The 17,836-nt window shown below is 39.1% G+C and overlaps 1 protein-coding gene across 1 annotated transcript; it reads left to right on the plus strand.

Annotated features, from left to right (window-relative positions):
- Window positions 1-8,087: 8,087 nt before the first annotated feature.
- Window positions 8,088-17,282, plus strand: LOC129173517 (uncharacterized). The gene is made up of 3 exons (XM_054764558.1): window positions 8,088-8,201; window positions 8,659-8,751; window positions 13,164-17,282. Exon 3 carries the CDS (start codon window positions 13,219-13,221, stop codon window positions 15,754-15,756), a length of 2,538 nt encoding a protein of 845 aa, XP_054620533.1. The 5' UTR covers window positions 8,088-8,201; window positions 8,659-8,751; window positions 13,164-13,218; the 3' UTR covers window positions 15,757-17,282.
- Window positions 17,283-17,836: the final 554 nt, after the last annotated feature.

The following is a 17,836-nucleotide window of genomic DNA, read 5'->3' on the forward strand; positions in this document are numbered from 1 at the left end:
TCATGTGAATAAGGAGAAGAAGAAGAAGACACGCAGTGGCCTTCAAGGTCTTATGAAAAGTCAAACATTGGCATATTTTTCACCTCAGTAAAGTATTGTCATGAAGGTTATTGCAATGTGTGTGTGTGTGTGTGTGTGTGTGTGTGTGTGTGGTCAGTGTAGCGTTCGCTAACAGAGCACAGCTGCATCGCTCCCTGGAGGCTTTGTCACACGGGCGGGAGAGGAAGAGGATGTGTTCTGCTTTACAAGCTTTTTAGAGCAGTCACTTACGCTTTTCATCCATCCGTCTTCTCAAAACTCATCCTTGGCTGCGGCAAATGTCATCTATATTACACACACACACACACCCACGCACACACACACACACACACACACACACGAGATCACTGACCAGTGTTATCATCACACACATTTCAACTCTATGCTACTAAAATGATGTTATTTTTCCTCATAATATCACCAATTTATGCTTGTCGTTAATATCGTCTTAATATTTTGACTTTATTCTCTTAATAAAATTACAGGTGTTTTATTCCCATTTCTGCTGCTGTTTGTTTTACATTTATTTTCCAACTATTTCAACTTTCTTTTTGTACATTTTTCCCCAACCTAATTTTCCAAAAATGACAACTTTATTGTTGTTTTGTTGTTTTGAATGTATTTTTTCTTGAATATTTCAACACTATGTGACTAAAATGATTCCTTATGATATTGTAAGTTTATTCTCATAAAATTATTACTTTCTCTGAATATTTTTACTTTATTCTCTTAAAATTGCAGTTGTTTTTTTCCCATTTCTGCTGCTGTTTTTTTCTTTGTTCTTGTAATTTTTTTTTTCTGGTAATATTTTTTGGGGACTTTTTCCCCAACCTAATCTTCCAAAAATGACAACTTTATTGTTGTTTTGTTGTTTTGAATGTATTTTTTCTTGAATATTTCAACTCTATGCGACTAAAATGACATGATTTATTTCATTTATTCTCATAAAATGATGACTTTCTTTCTCTTAATATTTTGACTTTATTGTCTTAAAATTATTATATTATATTATTAAAATTATTGTTTTTTTTCCCCATTTCTGCTGCTGTTTTTTTTTTTTAATTTTCTGACTATTTCAACTTTCTTCTTGTAAATTTTTTTTCTGGTAATATTTTTTGGGACTTTTTCCCCAACCTAATCTTCCAAAAATGACAACTTTATTGTTGTTTTGTTTGTTTCTCACTGAAAAAAAGAATGTATTTTTTCTTGAATATTTCAACTCTATGCGACTAAAATGACATGATTTTTCCTCATAATATTACAAGTTTATTCTCATAAAATGATTACTTTCTTTCTCTCAATATTTGTACTTTATTCTCTTGAAAATTATTATATGATATTATTAAAATTATTGGTTTTTTTCCCATTTCTGCTGCTGTTTTTTTTGTTTTTGTTTTTTTAATTTTCTGACTTTTTCCCCAACCTAATCGTCCAAAAATGACAACTTTATTGTTGTTTTGTTTGTTTCTCACTGCAAAAAAGAATGCATTTTTCTTGAATATCTCAACTCTATGCGACTAAAATGACATTTATTTCATTTATTCTCATAAAATGATGACTTTCTTCCTCTTAATATTTTGACTTTACTCCTGCTGTTTTCTTGCTAGATGATATTTTTAGAATGTGGGGCGGGCTAACGAATAAACAGCCGTGGCCCCCCGGGTGCCACTTTGGACCCCTGTGTGTAAAGTGTTCCAAGGCGTGTTTTGTGACCGTAGAAGAAGCAAAGACGTTTTGGAGGTGTGCTGTGCGCCAACAAGCACTCAGAGATTCCTCAAATATGGCTGTCAATCAAACGCCGTTTCCTCTGAGTGGCTTTTCCATCCGTCAAGGGTCACGGAGAGCAGGAATGAGAGGCGTTGTCACCCCACCCGCCCCCCATCCCCCTCCTGCTCGTGCTCCTTAGAGGTGTATCTCCACCTTGTGCGTCGTGTCTGGGCATGACCTGTTGCTAGGTAACCCTGGGTCACAGCTGCTCGCTACCACAAATGCTTTTTTTTTATTTATCAGCCAGTTATGCGGGAGACGGGGGGGGCTGTAATTTATTAGCGGGATATTGGACGGCCAGCACAAGTTTCAGATGGTAAAAAGAAGGATCACATCATTACAAATTCATTTTTTTTTTCAAGCATCTCCGACAACAAAGCCAAGGGTAATGCACTTTCCATGCTGGTAATTGAACAGATGCGCTCGGAAGGCTTGAAGGGCCCGGAAAAAAAAAAGAAGAATCCTGACTGATTCTTGCCCAAGGATGAAGTTCCTGCCGCTTTGGGTCATCAAGGTCAAAGTCCACGCTGACGTTTCAATATCTCAAGATATGTTTTGTCAAGGTGGCGCCAAGCCAAGGACCTTCCAGCCCGGCAGCAACCATCCAGCAAATCACATTTCCTTATTCACGTCTCATTCACCCTAATCACCGACAAACACGTCATACAGTATGACACTAAAACGTACACCGGGGGGGGGGGTGTTCCCACTATAGGGGGATTACACCCTCAGCGTCCCTGGGAAAGTCTATTCCAGGGTGCTGGAGAGAAGGGTACCACCGTTAGTCCAACCTCGGCTGCAGGAGGTGCAATGTGGTTTTTGTCCCGGACCAGCCCTACACCCTTGCAAGGGTACTGGAGGGTACTTGGGAGTTTGCCCAACCGGTCTACGTGTGCTTTGTGGACTTGGAAAAGGCATTCGACCGTACCCCTGTGGGGGGTGCTCCGGGAGTATGGGATTGGTGGCGCGCTACTACGTGCCATTGAGTCCTTGTAGAACCGGAGCAGGAGCCTGGTTGGCTTTGCCAGCAGCAAGTCAAGTGTGCTTCCGGTGAACGTTGGCCTCTAGGTGCAGCCAAGGCGATGAGGGAGTCCAGTTATTCGCAGACGATGTGGTCCTGATGGCCTCATCGGGCCATCGTTTACTGGGGAGGTTCGCAGCTGAGTGTGAAGCTTCTGAGATGAGACTCAGCAGCTCCAAATCTCCATGGTTCTCAGCCGGAAAAGGGTGGATTGCTCCCTCCGGGGTGGGAATGAGGTCCTGCCCCAGGTGGAGGAGTTCAAGTATCTCACGTTCTTGTTCACGAGTGAGGGAAGGTTGGAGCGTGAGGTCGATGGGCGGATCGACGCAGCGTCTGCAGTAATGCGGTCGCTGTTCCAGACCTTCGTGGTGAAGAGAGAGCTGAGCCGGAAGGCAAAGCTCTCAATTTACCCCCCCATCTACGTTCCCACCCTCACCTTTGGTCATGAGCTTTGGGTCGTGCCCGAAAGAACGACATCGCGGATACAAGCGGCTGAAATGAGTTTCCTCCGTAGGGAGGCTGGACTCCCCCTAAGAGATAGGGTAAGGAGCTCGCTCATCCGGGAGGGGCTCAGAGTAGAGCCGCTGCTCCTTCACAGGAGGTGGCTGGAGACCAGGAAGTCTGGACTTCCCTACTGAGATTGCTGCCCCCGCAACCCAAACCCGGATAAGCGGAAGAAAATGGATGGATGGATGTAAAGATTGCAATTTTTTGCTCTCAATATTTCGACTTTATTCTTGTAAAATGACAGCTTTTTTTTTTCATTTCTGCTGTTTTTTTCCAACTATTTCAACTTTATTCCTGTAAATTTTCTTTGCCAAATATTTATTCCTATAATATTTTAACTTTGTCCCGAATGTTATTTTTCAAAATTATTTTTTTAGTTTGTTTTTCATAATTTTAGGACTTAAAAAGATCTATATTTTTCTTTAATAGTTCAATTTTATGCTACTAAAATGTAGTTATTTTTCATAACTTTTTATTGTTAGATTACAACTTTTTTTCTCTTAATATTTGGACTTTATTCCATTTATTCTTTATTCTATTTCTATTTTATTTATTAAATTACAGCTGTTGTTTTCATTTCTGCTGTTGTTTTTTTTCCAGCAGAGCTCATTTTCCAGCAGACTCCCCCAGTTCCGTTCCCATAGTGAACGCCACAGGACTTCATTCATTCCACACGCCATCCAGCTCTACAACAGCCCCACCTGTCTGTAAAAGATCATTATTACGCTGTACTGTCTGCCCTCCCTAGTATAAAGTGTACATGTACTTGTATTTACTTATATTTTTACACGCTATTTGCAAATATGCAAATATATTCTTTTATTTTATTATATCTTATTCATCTGGCACTGCATTTTAGAGTTTTTCGGTGAGCTACTGTAACCAAGCAATTTCCCCTGTGGATCAATTAAGTCTGCAGCCATTTTTTTCCATTTCTGCCGTTGTTGTTTTGTTTAATTTTCAAACTATTTCAACTTTATTCTTGTACATTTTCTTCTTGTTATATTATGACTTTATTCTCATAATAGTACAGCTTTGTCCCCAACCTAATTTTCTAAAAATGATAACTTTATTCCTTCTTTATTCCTTCTTTAGTCCTTCTTCTCAAAAATGACAACATATTTTTTCGTCAGTATTTCAACTCGATGCTACTAACATGACGTTATTTTTCCTCATCATATTCCGTGTTTATTCTCATAAAATTACAACTTTTTTCCCGTTTGATTTCTTAATATTTTGACTTTATTCTCGTAAAATTACAGCTGTTTTTTCTCCATTTCGATTGGGGTTTTTTTCAAACTATTTCAACTTTTTTCTTGCAATCTTTTCTGTTCCCATAATATTAATAACTTTTTCAGCAACCTAATTTTCCAAAATTACAACTTTATTCCTTATTTTGCGTGTTCCTCATAATATTACCACTTTTAAAAAAACATGTTACGCTCGTAAAATACAAACACATTTTTTTAAAGATAAATGTTCTTATTTTCCTGCTGTTGTTCTTTAAGTTTTCTTGTTGAATTATATTAGGACTCCCCTGATAAAGAATCACCAACGTTGTTGTTCCTTTTCTACTTCCAGCTGTTGTTCATTCATGTAGCATTAGTGACACCTAGTGGCCAGTGTAGAATACTACATGACCTATTTCAATGAGTCTTCTGCATGCCTTCAATTTGCATTTTACTTTTGACATTTTAATGCTTGAAAATGCTTCATTTAGGCCCCCCCAAAAAGGTGTAAAATGTGCTTAAATATGCAAATAATAGATAGCGTTCAAGCAGGAAACAGCATGATTTATGAATTTAAAATCAATTTGAAGCGTGAATAGGTATGCCAGGGTGAATGGGTGCGCTCCTTGGGTGGGTATAGATAGTACGGGTGGGGTAGAATTGAGTTGAGAGGTTTTGGGCCGTATCCTGAGCGCGGTTAGAAGGCGAAGCGACGTCCCGATTGAAGCCTCAGCCTGCTTTGTTCAAGCACTCCGCCTAATGTGCTTGTGATGAATCTTGTTCACGTGCTTCCTCCAGGCCATATCTGATCAAAACAAACGCACCTGCACTCGCCCCGGACCCCGGGCCTCCCCCTCCTCGTCCCGTCCACCCACCCCCGCGAGTGCAACTCCTCTGGGACGGGTAAAAATTGACTCCCCGGCTTCCTCCGCCAGGCAATTACGTGCCATCTGTTCCCATCTTGGTTGTTCCAGCTCGTTTTGTTTCTGTGATTGTTCGTCTAATATCATCGGCCTGACAGCGTGAGCGGGGAAACGGGGGCGAGGTGGGCGCGCGGGGTAGCAAAATGAGGAGTGGCATGAAGAGGAATTAATGGAATGGAGAGCAGGAGCCGAGATGAAGACCATTAGCATATTCATCACCCCATATTACCTTCTGGATGCAACCTTGCTAACTGCTTCTTATTGTTTGTTTGCAACAGGTCCGCTTGCTAGCATGCTAATAATAAGGCATTAGCCTGGCTGTCATGTATCACAGTGATAAATATCATGCAGTTATTGTTTTCTTTATGACTCCGCCTCATTGAATTACACTCGTCTTCCATTCAAGGCACAAGTGAAGCGGAGCCGCTTTTAACAATAAACATCATCATCATCATGATAATAATGATAATAATAATGCTCATAAAAACAGCAAAGGCCAGACCACACGCCACCTTAGGCCCGCATCATTCTCCATTTGCGCTGGCAGCACCGCAGATGGAAAGAATCCGTCACTGCTTTCTATCATGGAAGACCTCCTCTGCCTCAGACCACAAGGGGACCTCACTATCATTGCTGGAGGACTTGTACTCCATTCCGGTCTTGTGCAGGTCTACACGCTCGGTGGTGGACTTGTAGCCCGTCCCGGTCTTGTGCAGGTCTACATTGTTGCTGGTGGACTTGTTTCCTATTCCAGTCTTGTGCAGGTCTACACGCTTGCTGATGGACCGGTTGCGTAATGCAGTCTTGTGCAGGTCTACGTTCTTGTCACTAAGGCCAGCTCTTTGGACTTGCCCACGGTGGTGGAGAGGTTACTTTTTCTGGTTAATTTTTACGTTTTTGTTTCCCTGTGAGAATAAAGCATAAAATGAATCACATACCATAAAAATGACAAGAATCAGCAGGCGATCAAATGAAAAGATGACAAATAAAAGAATGTCAAATACAAAACAAACCAACAAAAAGTGTCCCCTGAGGTGCAGCGGAGTGAAAGTGAAAGAGAGGAGAGTGTTTGAGGTGCAAAGATGAATGTGTGTGTCCGTGTGTTGAAAGCAGCTGGGACAACACAGCTTGCTTCCGCCAATCAGGGAGAAATATTGGATGAAAACATGGAAGGGAATTGTGGCCGTGCTGCTAAATAAAGCATGTGTGATCGCTTAATTGGCTGTTCAATCTGCTATGCTGCTGCTGTCCTGTCACGCTCTGCTCAAGCCTGGAAAAAAGCAGATAAATGTGCTTGTGTGCATCGTGAATTATTGTGCTTGATCATTCTTCCCATTGAACGATTCTGCTTCACCCAGTAACGCTGCAAAAAATGCCTTGTTTGTTGATGAACTGCAAGTTACAATCAATTTTCTATCGACCTCTATGCGGGGCTTAAAGGTGCTATTTGCTGACATCTAGCGGCGACCGGAAGACATTCCCTCAATTATACAGGGTGCCCCAAATGTATGGACGCAAATGTTATTCAATAATGAAAATAAGAATATTAAAATGGTTTAATTTAACACAATCACACAATATAAATTAATATATAAATAATTAAAACTAATTAATATACAACACACATTTTTTTATTCATTTGGCTGAATATTATTATATTCATTTGTTATTTATTATTTGTTCCCATTGTAATTATTTATAAATAATGAATTATTTTGTTTCTTATTTATTTTTGTATTAATTAATTGCTACTACTACTGTAGTATATGTGTGTATCTATATCTAGGCTTTATGGACACCACGTAGATTTTTGTTTTTCTGCTATTAAACTTTTTCTTTTTTTGGTCTGTAGTGTTTCAAAAATGTATTGTTTGTTTGTTTGTTACAATCAATATTATGTTTACCTTAATGTGGGGCTTAAATGTGGTATTTGCTGACATCTAGCGGTGAGAGGGAGACATTCCATCAATTATACACAGTACCCCTAATGGCTGGACACAAAGGAATAAATGCATATGTTATTAATTTTAACAAATAATTATAATAATAAAATAATTGTTTGTTTAAATTAGTTATTAATTTTAAGATTTTTACTTTTCTTATATTTTTTTTATTGTCTATCCATCCATCCATCCATCTACTATGCTACTGATCCTAATTAGGGTCGCGGGGTATTTTTCAATAATTAAATACAGTGTTTTTCTTATTGTTGGTTTGCTTCATTCGTTAGTGCTGCCTTGTTTCTTCATTAAATGTCGTTTCCAATCAATACTGTATTGTATTGACCTTTATGTCGGCGTTAATTGTTTCAAATGTGGTCTTTGCTCACATCTCGTGGTGAACCGGAAACATTCCACAGAGCGACGAGGCTTGCGTTTAAAAATGTATCTTTTTCTTAAAAATTACAAAGTACCCGTTAAGCATCATATGATTGTAATGCTTCTCAAATTGGCTCTCTTTGGTGGAATTGTAATAAGTTGGTTTTAGTGTTATAAAGCTCATTTTTAAGCGCGCATTTACGTTCAGTTTGTCTGAAATGACTTTCCGTAGTCAGGAAGAAGTCGCTTGCTTTTGAGTGGTCGCACAAGACGCTGACGTTAGCTTCCGATACGCCATCCTAGGATTCCATTTAAGGTGGTGTTAACCAAATATACAGTGCGACTGTTTGTCCACTCATTGTCACTTTTTTGTGACACTTCTCGGTGTGAAAACATTGTAAGTAAGACATTACCTTTGCTGTCAGGCAATTGACTGGCAACGGTTGATCGCACACACTAGCATGCACGCATGCTTTTTGATGCACCCCAGCCTCACTAAGACTCCACGTCCAGCGGCCCCCAGGAAAATTGAGTTTGAGACCCCTGGTCTAGGTCCAGTGTTTTTTGAACAGGACCGGGTCTATTATGGCCAAGGTGCTGAAAAAACGTATAAATGTGCCTTTATTGCATTTTCACAAATAGCATAAATGTTTCTCAATTGACAAACTGTTTTTGTGAACCTTTGGGGTCTGTTGATCAATCCAGTCCACATTTGAGAAGTCTAGGTCAAGTGGTTTTCAAAGTGGACCAGGTCTAATATGGACTTGAGGCTGAAAACATAGAGAAATGTACCTTAATTGCATTTTCACAAATAGAATAAAAGTTTGACAACACTGTATTCTTTTCAATGATAGCCAATGAAAAACGAGAGGGGGCGGGGAGAGTGCGTGAGTGATGAAGAGGAAGGTGGGAGGACGAGTTGCAGAGCACCTTGCATGCAGGTACAGGTAGGTCCTCTCTTTGTCTTTATCCATTTCATCAAGGAATGTTTCATTCTTGCAAAAAGCTCGTTGGCTTACTCCTCTCCCTGCATGCTTGTGGTTGCGTGCGTGCATTTTTATTCAATAACTTGGCCACTCGAGCAACTAATGCAACTTTAATGTCGTGTAACCGGAGAGCAGCATCACACGGCTCACCAGCGTGTCTTTGTGACGCCCACACAAGACTGAAATATACCCTTCATCATTGCAGTGTGGGTCAGGATAGATACGAAATATGTGTCAAGCAGGGTGGCCAGTTTGGGAAAATTAGCTTACATGTTCATTTTAATTGCACAAAACAGCACAAAGGAAGAGGGGGGGAAAATGGGACTATTTTTGTTTTATTGTGGGTTCATGTCGGGGGACTGATTATGTAAAAGCCCAAAACTGAAATCGTTAACGTCGCAAAAATGAAAAAAGCTGCACAAAACAGCACAAACACAGCACAAACGAATGGGAGTATTTTGGCACAAATGGGTGGCCGGGGGAACTTTGGTTGACCTATAAAATGAACTGTAATAACTCAAAAACGGAAGCAGCACAAACGTTCATTTAATTGCACAAAACAGCACAAACGAAGAGGGGAATAAAAGAGACTATTTTGGTTTCATTCTGAGCATGTCGGGGGCTGATTATGTCATAGCCCAAAACTTACTGTAGATTGTTAATATCGCAAAACGAAAGCAACCGCACAAAACAGAACAAACTAATGGGACTATTTTGGTTTCATTTGGAGCAAATGGGGGGCTGGCGGAACCTTGGTCGTCCTATAAAATAAACAATAACTCAAAAACAAAAACAGCACAAACGTTAATTTTAATTGCACAAAACAGCACAAACGAAGAGGGGTAAAAAAGAGACTATTTTGGTTTCATTCTGAGCATGTCGGGGGGGCTGATTATGTAATAGCCCAAAACTTAAATCATTAATATCGCAAAAACCAAAGCAGCGCAAACATTCATTTTAACTGCACAAAGCAGCGCAAACGCAGCACAAACGAATGGGACTATTATGGTTTCATTTGGAGCAAATGGGGGCTGTGTGAACTTTGGTTGACCCATAAAGTAAACTGTAATAACTAAACAACAAAAACAGCACAAACGTCCATTTTGTTTGCACGAAACAGCACAAACGCAGCACAAACCAATTAGACTATTTGACCAGAGTTTTGTGGGGGGGGGGGGGGCCAACTTCACTGAAAAATGTCATAATTTTACAAGAATAACATCCTAATCGGGGGAAAAATAATATTATTTTAGGAGCATAAAGTTGAAATATTAATATTTTTTAAAGTTGGAAGATTATGAGAAAAAAGTTGTAATTTTTCCAAAATTGGATGATGGAAAAAGTCATAATTTTCTGAGAGTAAAGTCAAAATATTATGGGAATGAAATCATAATTACAAGAAAAAAAATAGATGAAAAAAGAAATAGATTAATTTTTTTTAAAGCAGCAGAAATGGAAAAAATGCTGTCATTTTATGAGGAAAAAGTCAAAATATTAGGAATAACGACGTAATATTGTCAGGAAAAATAATTGTGTTTTTTTAAGTTGTATTATGGCAAACAAACAAAACAACAAAGTTGTAATTTTTTGAAAAATTTGGTTGGAATTTTACGAGCATAAAGTCCAAATATTATGGGAATAAAGTCACAATCACGAGAAGAAAATTTACAAGGAAAAATGGAAATAGCATGTTTTTTTAATTGGCCTGTGGCACGTTCTATAATACAACAAGAAAACCAGCAAAAAAATGGAAAAATTGTCAGGCATGTTACAAGAATAAAGTCAACTGTTAATTAAGAGAAAAAAGTTGTAATCAAACAATAAATGCTCATAATTTTACGAGAATAATATGAAAATATTATGAGGAAAAATATTCTAATAATATTATATAATATTAATATCATATCATGTAATAGTATTTCTAATTATTATTACAGAACAATTTTACAAGAATAACATCACAATATTATGAGAAAAAATGATATCATTTTCATGGCATAGAATTGAAATATCAAAGAAAAAATAAGTTATGTTTAAATGTAATAATACTATGAGAAACAAAAAAACTCAATAAAGTTGTCTTTTTTTTAAAAAAAAGATGACAACATAACGGATGGAGGGTATCACAGTGCACATATTACTCCTCTCCCACACCCCCAACGCCCCAGGAGGACTTTGGCAAAGGATGAATGGCTGGGGTGTCAGGTTGTCTGTGCAAGCTCACCAATCACCTCCCATCTGGAAACATGGCCTCCAAACTCTTACTCTCACGCTCACAGGAGAAGAAAATGGGATTTTGTAAAAATGTAACTGTATGAGAATAAAGTCCAAATATTAAGAGCAAAAAGTTGTCATTTAACAAGAAAAAGTCATAATTTTCCAAGTATCTCATCATAATATTATGAGAAAAAAATAATGACATTTTAGTAGCATCAAATTTAACTATTAAAGAATAAAAAAAACTATCTTTTAAAGTCATGATATTATGGCAAACAAACAAAATACAAAAAATCTAAAATTTTGGGAAAATAAGGTTGAGGACAAACTTAAAATATTCTGGGAATAAAGTTATAATATTTGGCAAAGAAAATTTACGAGAAAAAAGTGGTAATAGTTGGGAAAAAAACAGCAGAAATAAAAAAAAAACACAGACATTTTCCAAAAATAAAGTCAAAATATTGAGAGAAAAAAAGTTGCAACCTAACAAGAAAAAGTCGCAATTTCCCCAAAACCACATTGGAATATACATTTTAGTAACATAAAGTTGAAATATTAAAAAAAAGATATCTTTAAAGTGATAATATTATGAAAAACAAACAAAACTAATCATTTTTGTAAAATAATGTTGGGGACAAAGTTAAAATATTATGGGAATAAAGTCATAATATTTGGCAAAAAAAATTTACAAGAAAAAAGTTGAAATAGTGTGAAAAAAACAGTAGAAATTTGCCCAAAAAAAAAATGCTGTCATTTATAAAAATAAAGTCAAAATATTGAGAGAAAGAAGTTGTAATCTAACAAGAAAAAGTCGTAATTTTCCAAGAATCACATTGTAATATGAGAAAAATAAATAGATCAATAATTTTAGTAGCATAAAATTGAACTATTAAAGATAAACAACATTATCTTTTTAAGTCACAATGTTATGAAAAATAATAATTTTTGTAAAATAAGGTTGGGGACAAAGTTAAAATATTATGGGGATAAAGTCATAATGTTTGGCAAATGAAATTTACAAGAAAAAAGTTGAAATAACTGCAAAAAAAAGCAGAAATATTTTTAAAAATGTTGTAATTTTACCAAAATTAAGTCCGAATATTAAGCGAAAAAAGTTGTAATCTAACACAAAAAAGTCGTAATGTTCAGAGATTAACGCTGCGTCATTTTGGTAGCATAAAGATTTTTTTTCATGTCAGTTGTCATAAAATGAAGTTTGGAAGAAGTCATAATGTTACGGAAATTAAGACAAAATTACAAGAAAAAAATGCACAAGAAGAAAATTGAAATAGAATTAAGTCCAAATATTACGAGAAAAAGGCGCAATTTTACGAGAATAACATTCAATTTTGAAGAAAAATAATATCATTTTAGTAGCACAGAGTTTAAAATATTAACAAAAAAAAAGTTACAAAAAAAAAGTTTAATTACATTTTTGGAAAATAACGTATTGTGGGAATAAAATCATGATATTACGAGAAGAATATTTACAAGCAAAAACTTGAAATAGGTGGAAAATTAACTGGGAATAAATTAAAAAATATAATAAGATCAAAATATTACGAAAAAGAAATATATGAAGAACATGAAGAAAGTTGAAATATTTGAAATGAAAAATGTTTTTTCAGCTGAGATGCACTTTTTTCTTGAAATATATATCACTTCTTAGCATATTTGACAAAAGTGGCAAAGATACGTCCTTGTGGCCCTCGCTGAGAAAACCTTGTACACCCTTGAACTGGACGAATCTGTTGTTGTCTGTGGTATTGTATCTTTTCACGTAGATTTGGCACATGTGAGGTGAGAATTCAGATGATTTTAGTGGCCATAGACTCTTTTTAGCAGGATATGTTGAGATCTGAATAACAATCAGGTGAGGGCAGAATCAGGGAACCAGGTCAGTGGTTTCATGAGTCCTGTGAGAAAGGGAATATTGTGCAGGCGATGAAGGCCATGGATAAAGTTACAAAGTGCCGATGCTGCGTCCCAGTTTTAGGGGGAAAAAAATGAAGTCACGTGATCCTGGATGGGTTTATGTGTCATGTGATTGTACACATGAGAAACACTAGAAGACCTCGTTTAGATTCTAGTCCACACTGTGGCACTCTTTATTACAACTGTCTAAGGTGTTTCATTTTTCTCTTGTGTCTTTCTAGACAGAAGACGATGAGAAATCCCATTTGAAAGAGGATTTTACATCCACCATCCAGAATGTTGCTCCGCTCTCATTCAGAAAAGAGACCCCTCCTTGGGTTTTCCGCCCTATTAACGCAACAAAGACAACTTGGATCCACAGTACCTCCATCTTTGGCCCCAAAGGAGTCCATCCTGACATTGCAGTCTCTTGCTTTGCCACCTCCCTGGGTAACACAGGCCGTTTCCTGCATCGACCGAGGAGAGCGAGAACTGCAAAGTCTCAGGGAGCGGCAGCAGGCGGAGGCGGATGAGGTGAACCGGGAGTTGGACAGCGCAGTCATTGATGCACAAAAGGAAGAGCTCCGCCTTCTTGAGAAAGTTGAGCGGGACCACAGAGAAGCCCAGCAGATCCTGAGTCGGGTGAGAAGGGAGAACGCTGCGGCTGTGAGAGTCGTTCAATCCCTTGTCGACAGGCAACTCCAAAAAATGGGTCGACTGAAGGAGCAGATACAGAGATGGGACAGCATGGCTAGGGGTTCCGAGAAGCTGCATCAGCTGCAAAGAGGTTTAGAGGAGGTTACAAAACCTTGGGAAATCTGTCTTACGCTGAAAAGAGTCAGCTTCCTACCAAACAGCAAGTCTAAAACGTTAAACTTGGGGCAAGTAACTGTTCACGAGCAAGGTATGACTTATCCCATTGGTGTCTGTGGTGTCCAAGGACAGAAGTGCGCTTTGCACGCAGGAGAGTCAACATTTTCAAACATCACCCCTATCGAGATCCGTAAAGAGCCTCAAGCAGTCAGAGGGCAAAGGCAGAGTCCAGAGGAGAGCACCAAGACCAAGAGTGGGAACATTCAAATTGTCCGCAAACTACGTGTGTCGAGTCCTCCAGAGAATGAGGATGGGTTTGGATCGCCAAGGTCCCCCGCCCTAAGACATTGTAGAGTATCAGAGTCCTCTCAGGAGGAGGAAGCAGAGTCAGTGTGTTCAGACGTCCACAGTCAAGACCTTTTCCTCACTATTCCAGCAATCTCTAGCCAAGGAGAATCTGAAGATGACGGATTGGAGGGCAGATGGTGTGTAACCAAGAAGCGATTCACACTTAAGGGAAAGAAAAAGCAAAAGGCCCAAGACCTGGTTCCATGTGAAGAACAATCTTGCCCTCCAGAAAAAAGTGATACAAAAAATGATGCAAGGCGCGACGAGTCACCTTGCAGGCCTGGTTCTAGATCTCATTCCATGGGAGGCCATTCCTTTTCTCACCAAGCCCAATCAAAGAGAAATAACTCAAATGAGTCATCAAAGGACAGTGGAAGCCCCACCTCCCCAGCAAACAGTGAGGATTCATCTCACACGTATCCCGAGGATGTTGATGGATCCCTCAAGCAGAAGCACTCGCTGTCCTCGGCCAAGCTTTCTGGTAGCGCATGCTCGATTGTCCATGGTGACAAGGGTGACTGTGGAGCCATCAGGAAAGTCAACAGAATGCTACTGGCATCCGAACCTTCACTTCTTGAGCAAGGTCGAGGACTTGGTGCAGAGCCGGAACCACACAGTAACGTTACATGCACGGCTCAGCAATATTCAAGACCCCATATTTCTGTTCCACATGATTTTGATTTAAACTACGGGAGCAAATCTCTGTCCATGCCAGCCGTTGGAGAGGATGAATGGCAGCAATACAAGACTGGCAAGAAAGAGAAAGATGTGGCAGCATTCAAGCATGAAGAAGGAGGTTCAACTGCGCTTGACACGGCTTATCTGGTTAAACAGTTTGGGAAACAAGGATCAGGTCGCACTGATTTCAACCTGCCGAGCGGTCTACATGCAACTGTTAACGGGCAGCTGTTTGTGGTGGATTGTGGAAATGCACGCATTCAGGTGACCGACGCCCAGAAGAATGTTGTGCAGCAGGTTTCTCCCTCAGGAACGGAGAGATCGTCCCGTATCTGCAACTACTTTGACGTGGCTGTGAACTCAAAGGGCCTCATTGCCTTGACCTGCGCTGCCGAACGAGCAGTGTTGGTATTTAGTCGCCATGGACGCCTCCTGCAAACATTTGGAGGCATGATGAGTGGTGCCACCAATGAGGAGCTGGATGCTCCCAGGGGTGTGACTCTGACCCGTCAAGACGAGTTCTTGATCGCTGACATCAAACGTGGCACATTAACTGCCCTGAAGCTGGACCCCAAAACCGGGGCCAGGTTAGAGCGGACAGTGGTGACCGGTTACCACCGGCCCTACATGGTGGCAGCCTGTCTCATCACTGGTCTCATGGCCGTGTCAGAAAGGGGCAGCGAGTCGGGCCGTGTGCCATGTATTCGGGTCCTGGAGCCTGGATGGACCACAATCCGTATACTTGGGGTCTGTTCTGGTCTTGGGCCTGTCCTTTCCTGCCCTTGGGGCCTTTGTATCGACAGCGACGGGGATGTTCTGGTGGCAGACTGGGGAAAGCAGCGCCATCGGGTTCTCCTCTACTCGTCCAAGGGTGCGGGCTGGCCACTGGTGACTGATCATCTGAACAGCCCGAGAGGTCTCGCGCTGCTCCCTGATGGCCACATGGTCATGTCGGACAGCATGAATCATTCCATCAAGATCTATCGCTACAAATGAGGATGATGGTGGAGACGTCAATAGCAACAACATTGATCAACTTGATGACGTTTGAATCCAACCTTTTACCGCTCATGTTTGAATCCAACTTGCACCTGTCATGTTTGAATCTGACACACAAACGTAGCAATGTTCGTATCACTCATGTTTGAATCGGACTGACCTCGTACCACTCTTGTTTGATTCCGATCTCGTACCGCTCATGTTTGATTCCGACCATGTAGCGCTCATGTTTGAATCCAACTTGTACCACTCACGTTTGATTCCGACCTCATGCCGTTCATGTTTGAATTGGACTGACCTCGTACCGCTCATGTTTGAATCGGACTGGCCTCGTACTGCTCATGTTTGAATCTGACCTCGTACCACTCATGTTTGAATCGGACTGGCCTCATACCGCTCATGTTTGAATCTAACCTGGTACCGCTCATGTTTGAATCCAACTCGTACCGCTCATGTTTGAATCGAACTTGTACTGCTCATGTTTGAATCAAACCTTGTACCGCTCATGTTTGAACTGGACTGACTTGGTACCGCTCATGTTTGAATCCAACTTGTACCGCTCATGTTTGAATCTGACCTCGTACCGCTCATGTTTGAATCGGACTGGCCTCATACCGCTCATGTTTGAATCTAACCTGGTACCGCTCATGTTTGAATCCAACTCGTACCGCTCATGTTTGAATCGAACTTGTACTGCTCATGTTTGAATCAAACCTTGTACCGCTCATGTTTGAACTGGACTGACTTGGTACCGCTCATGTTTGAATCCAACTTGTACCGCTCATGTTTGAATCTGACCTCGTACCGCTCATGTTTGAATCGGACTGGCCTCATACCGCTCATGTTTGAATCTAACCTGGTACCGCTCATGTTTGAATCCAACTCGTACCGCTCATGTTTGAATCGAACTTGTACTGCTCATGTTTGAATCAAACCTTGTACCGCTCATGTTTGAACTGGACTGACTTGGTACCGCTCATGTTTGAATCCAACTTGTACCGCTCATGTTTGAATCTGACCTCGTACCGCTCATGTTTGAATCGGACTGGCCTCGTACCGCTCATGTTTGAATCGGACTGGCCTCGTACTGCTAATGTTTGAATCCGACCTCGTACCCTTTTTTTTTTTTTGCAGTTTTTTTCCCCCAAATTTTTCAACTTCCTGTATATTTGCTTTTCGTAACATTTTGACTCTATTCCCATAATATTATAAAATTCCAATTCTATAAAATTACAACTTTGTTTTGTTTTGTATCTCATAATTTTGTGACTTTAAAAAAAAGTAAACATTTTTCTTTAATATCTCAACTCTATGCTCCTAAAATGACATTATTTTTCCCACCAGTTTATTATTGAAAAAAACTGTGACTTTTTTTTCTCTTTAAAATACTACTTTTTTGTCTTAATGTTTATCACATTTCTGCTGTTGTTGTTTTTTCCAACAATTTCAACTTTGTTTTTGCAAAAGTTCTTCTTGTAATATTTCAACTTTATTGCCACGGTATTTACACTTTATTCTCATAATATTGTAACTTTTTCCACATCCTAATTTTCCAAAAATTACGACTGTATTTTGTTTGATTGTCTTAATATTACTAACTTACTAACTTACTTAACTTTTTTAAAAATAATACATACATATTTTTTTAAATATGTCAACTCTATGCTTCTAAAATGACATTGTTTTTTCTCATAATATTGCAAGTTTATTCTTGTAAAACTGTGGCTTTTTTCTTGTTAGAATACAACTTTTTCCTCTTCATATTTTGACTTTATTCTCGGAAAATTAAAGCTGTTATTTCTGCTGTTTCTTTCTTTTTTTATTTATTTAAAATTTTGACTTTCTTCTTGTAAATATTCTTCTCATAATATTATGACCTTACTGCCATAATATTACAACTTTTTCCCCAACTTATATTTAAAAAATGACTCAATATTTCAGTTTTTTTGTCTGTTTTTTTGTAATATTTAGACTTTCTAAAAATCTTTTTTCTTTAATATTTCAACTATATGCTACTAAAATGACATTATTTTTCTTCATAATATTATGAGTTTATTCTTGTAAAAGTATCAACTTT

This window comes from Dunckerocampus dactyliophorus, chromosome 1 (genome assembly GCF_027744805.1).
Source record: "Dunckerocampus dactyliophorus isolate RoL2022-P2 chromosome 1, RoL_Ddac_1.1, whole genome shotgun sequence".
Taxonomy (NCBI): Eukaryota; Metazoa; Chordata; class Actinopteri; order Syngnathiformes; family Syngnathidae; genus Dunckerocampus; species Dunckerocampus dactyliophorus.

Coding starts and splice junctions, on each gene's coding strand:
- LOC129173517 (XM_054764558.1), top strand. CDS start 13,219: ATGTTGCTCCGCTCTCATTCAGAAAAGAGACCCCTCCTTGGGTTTTCC.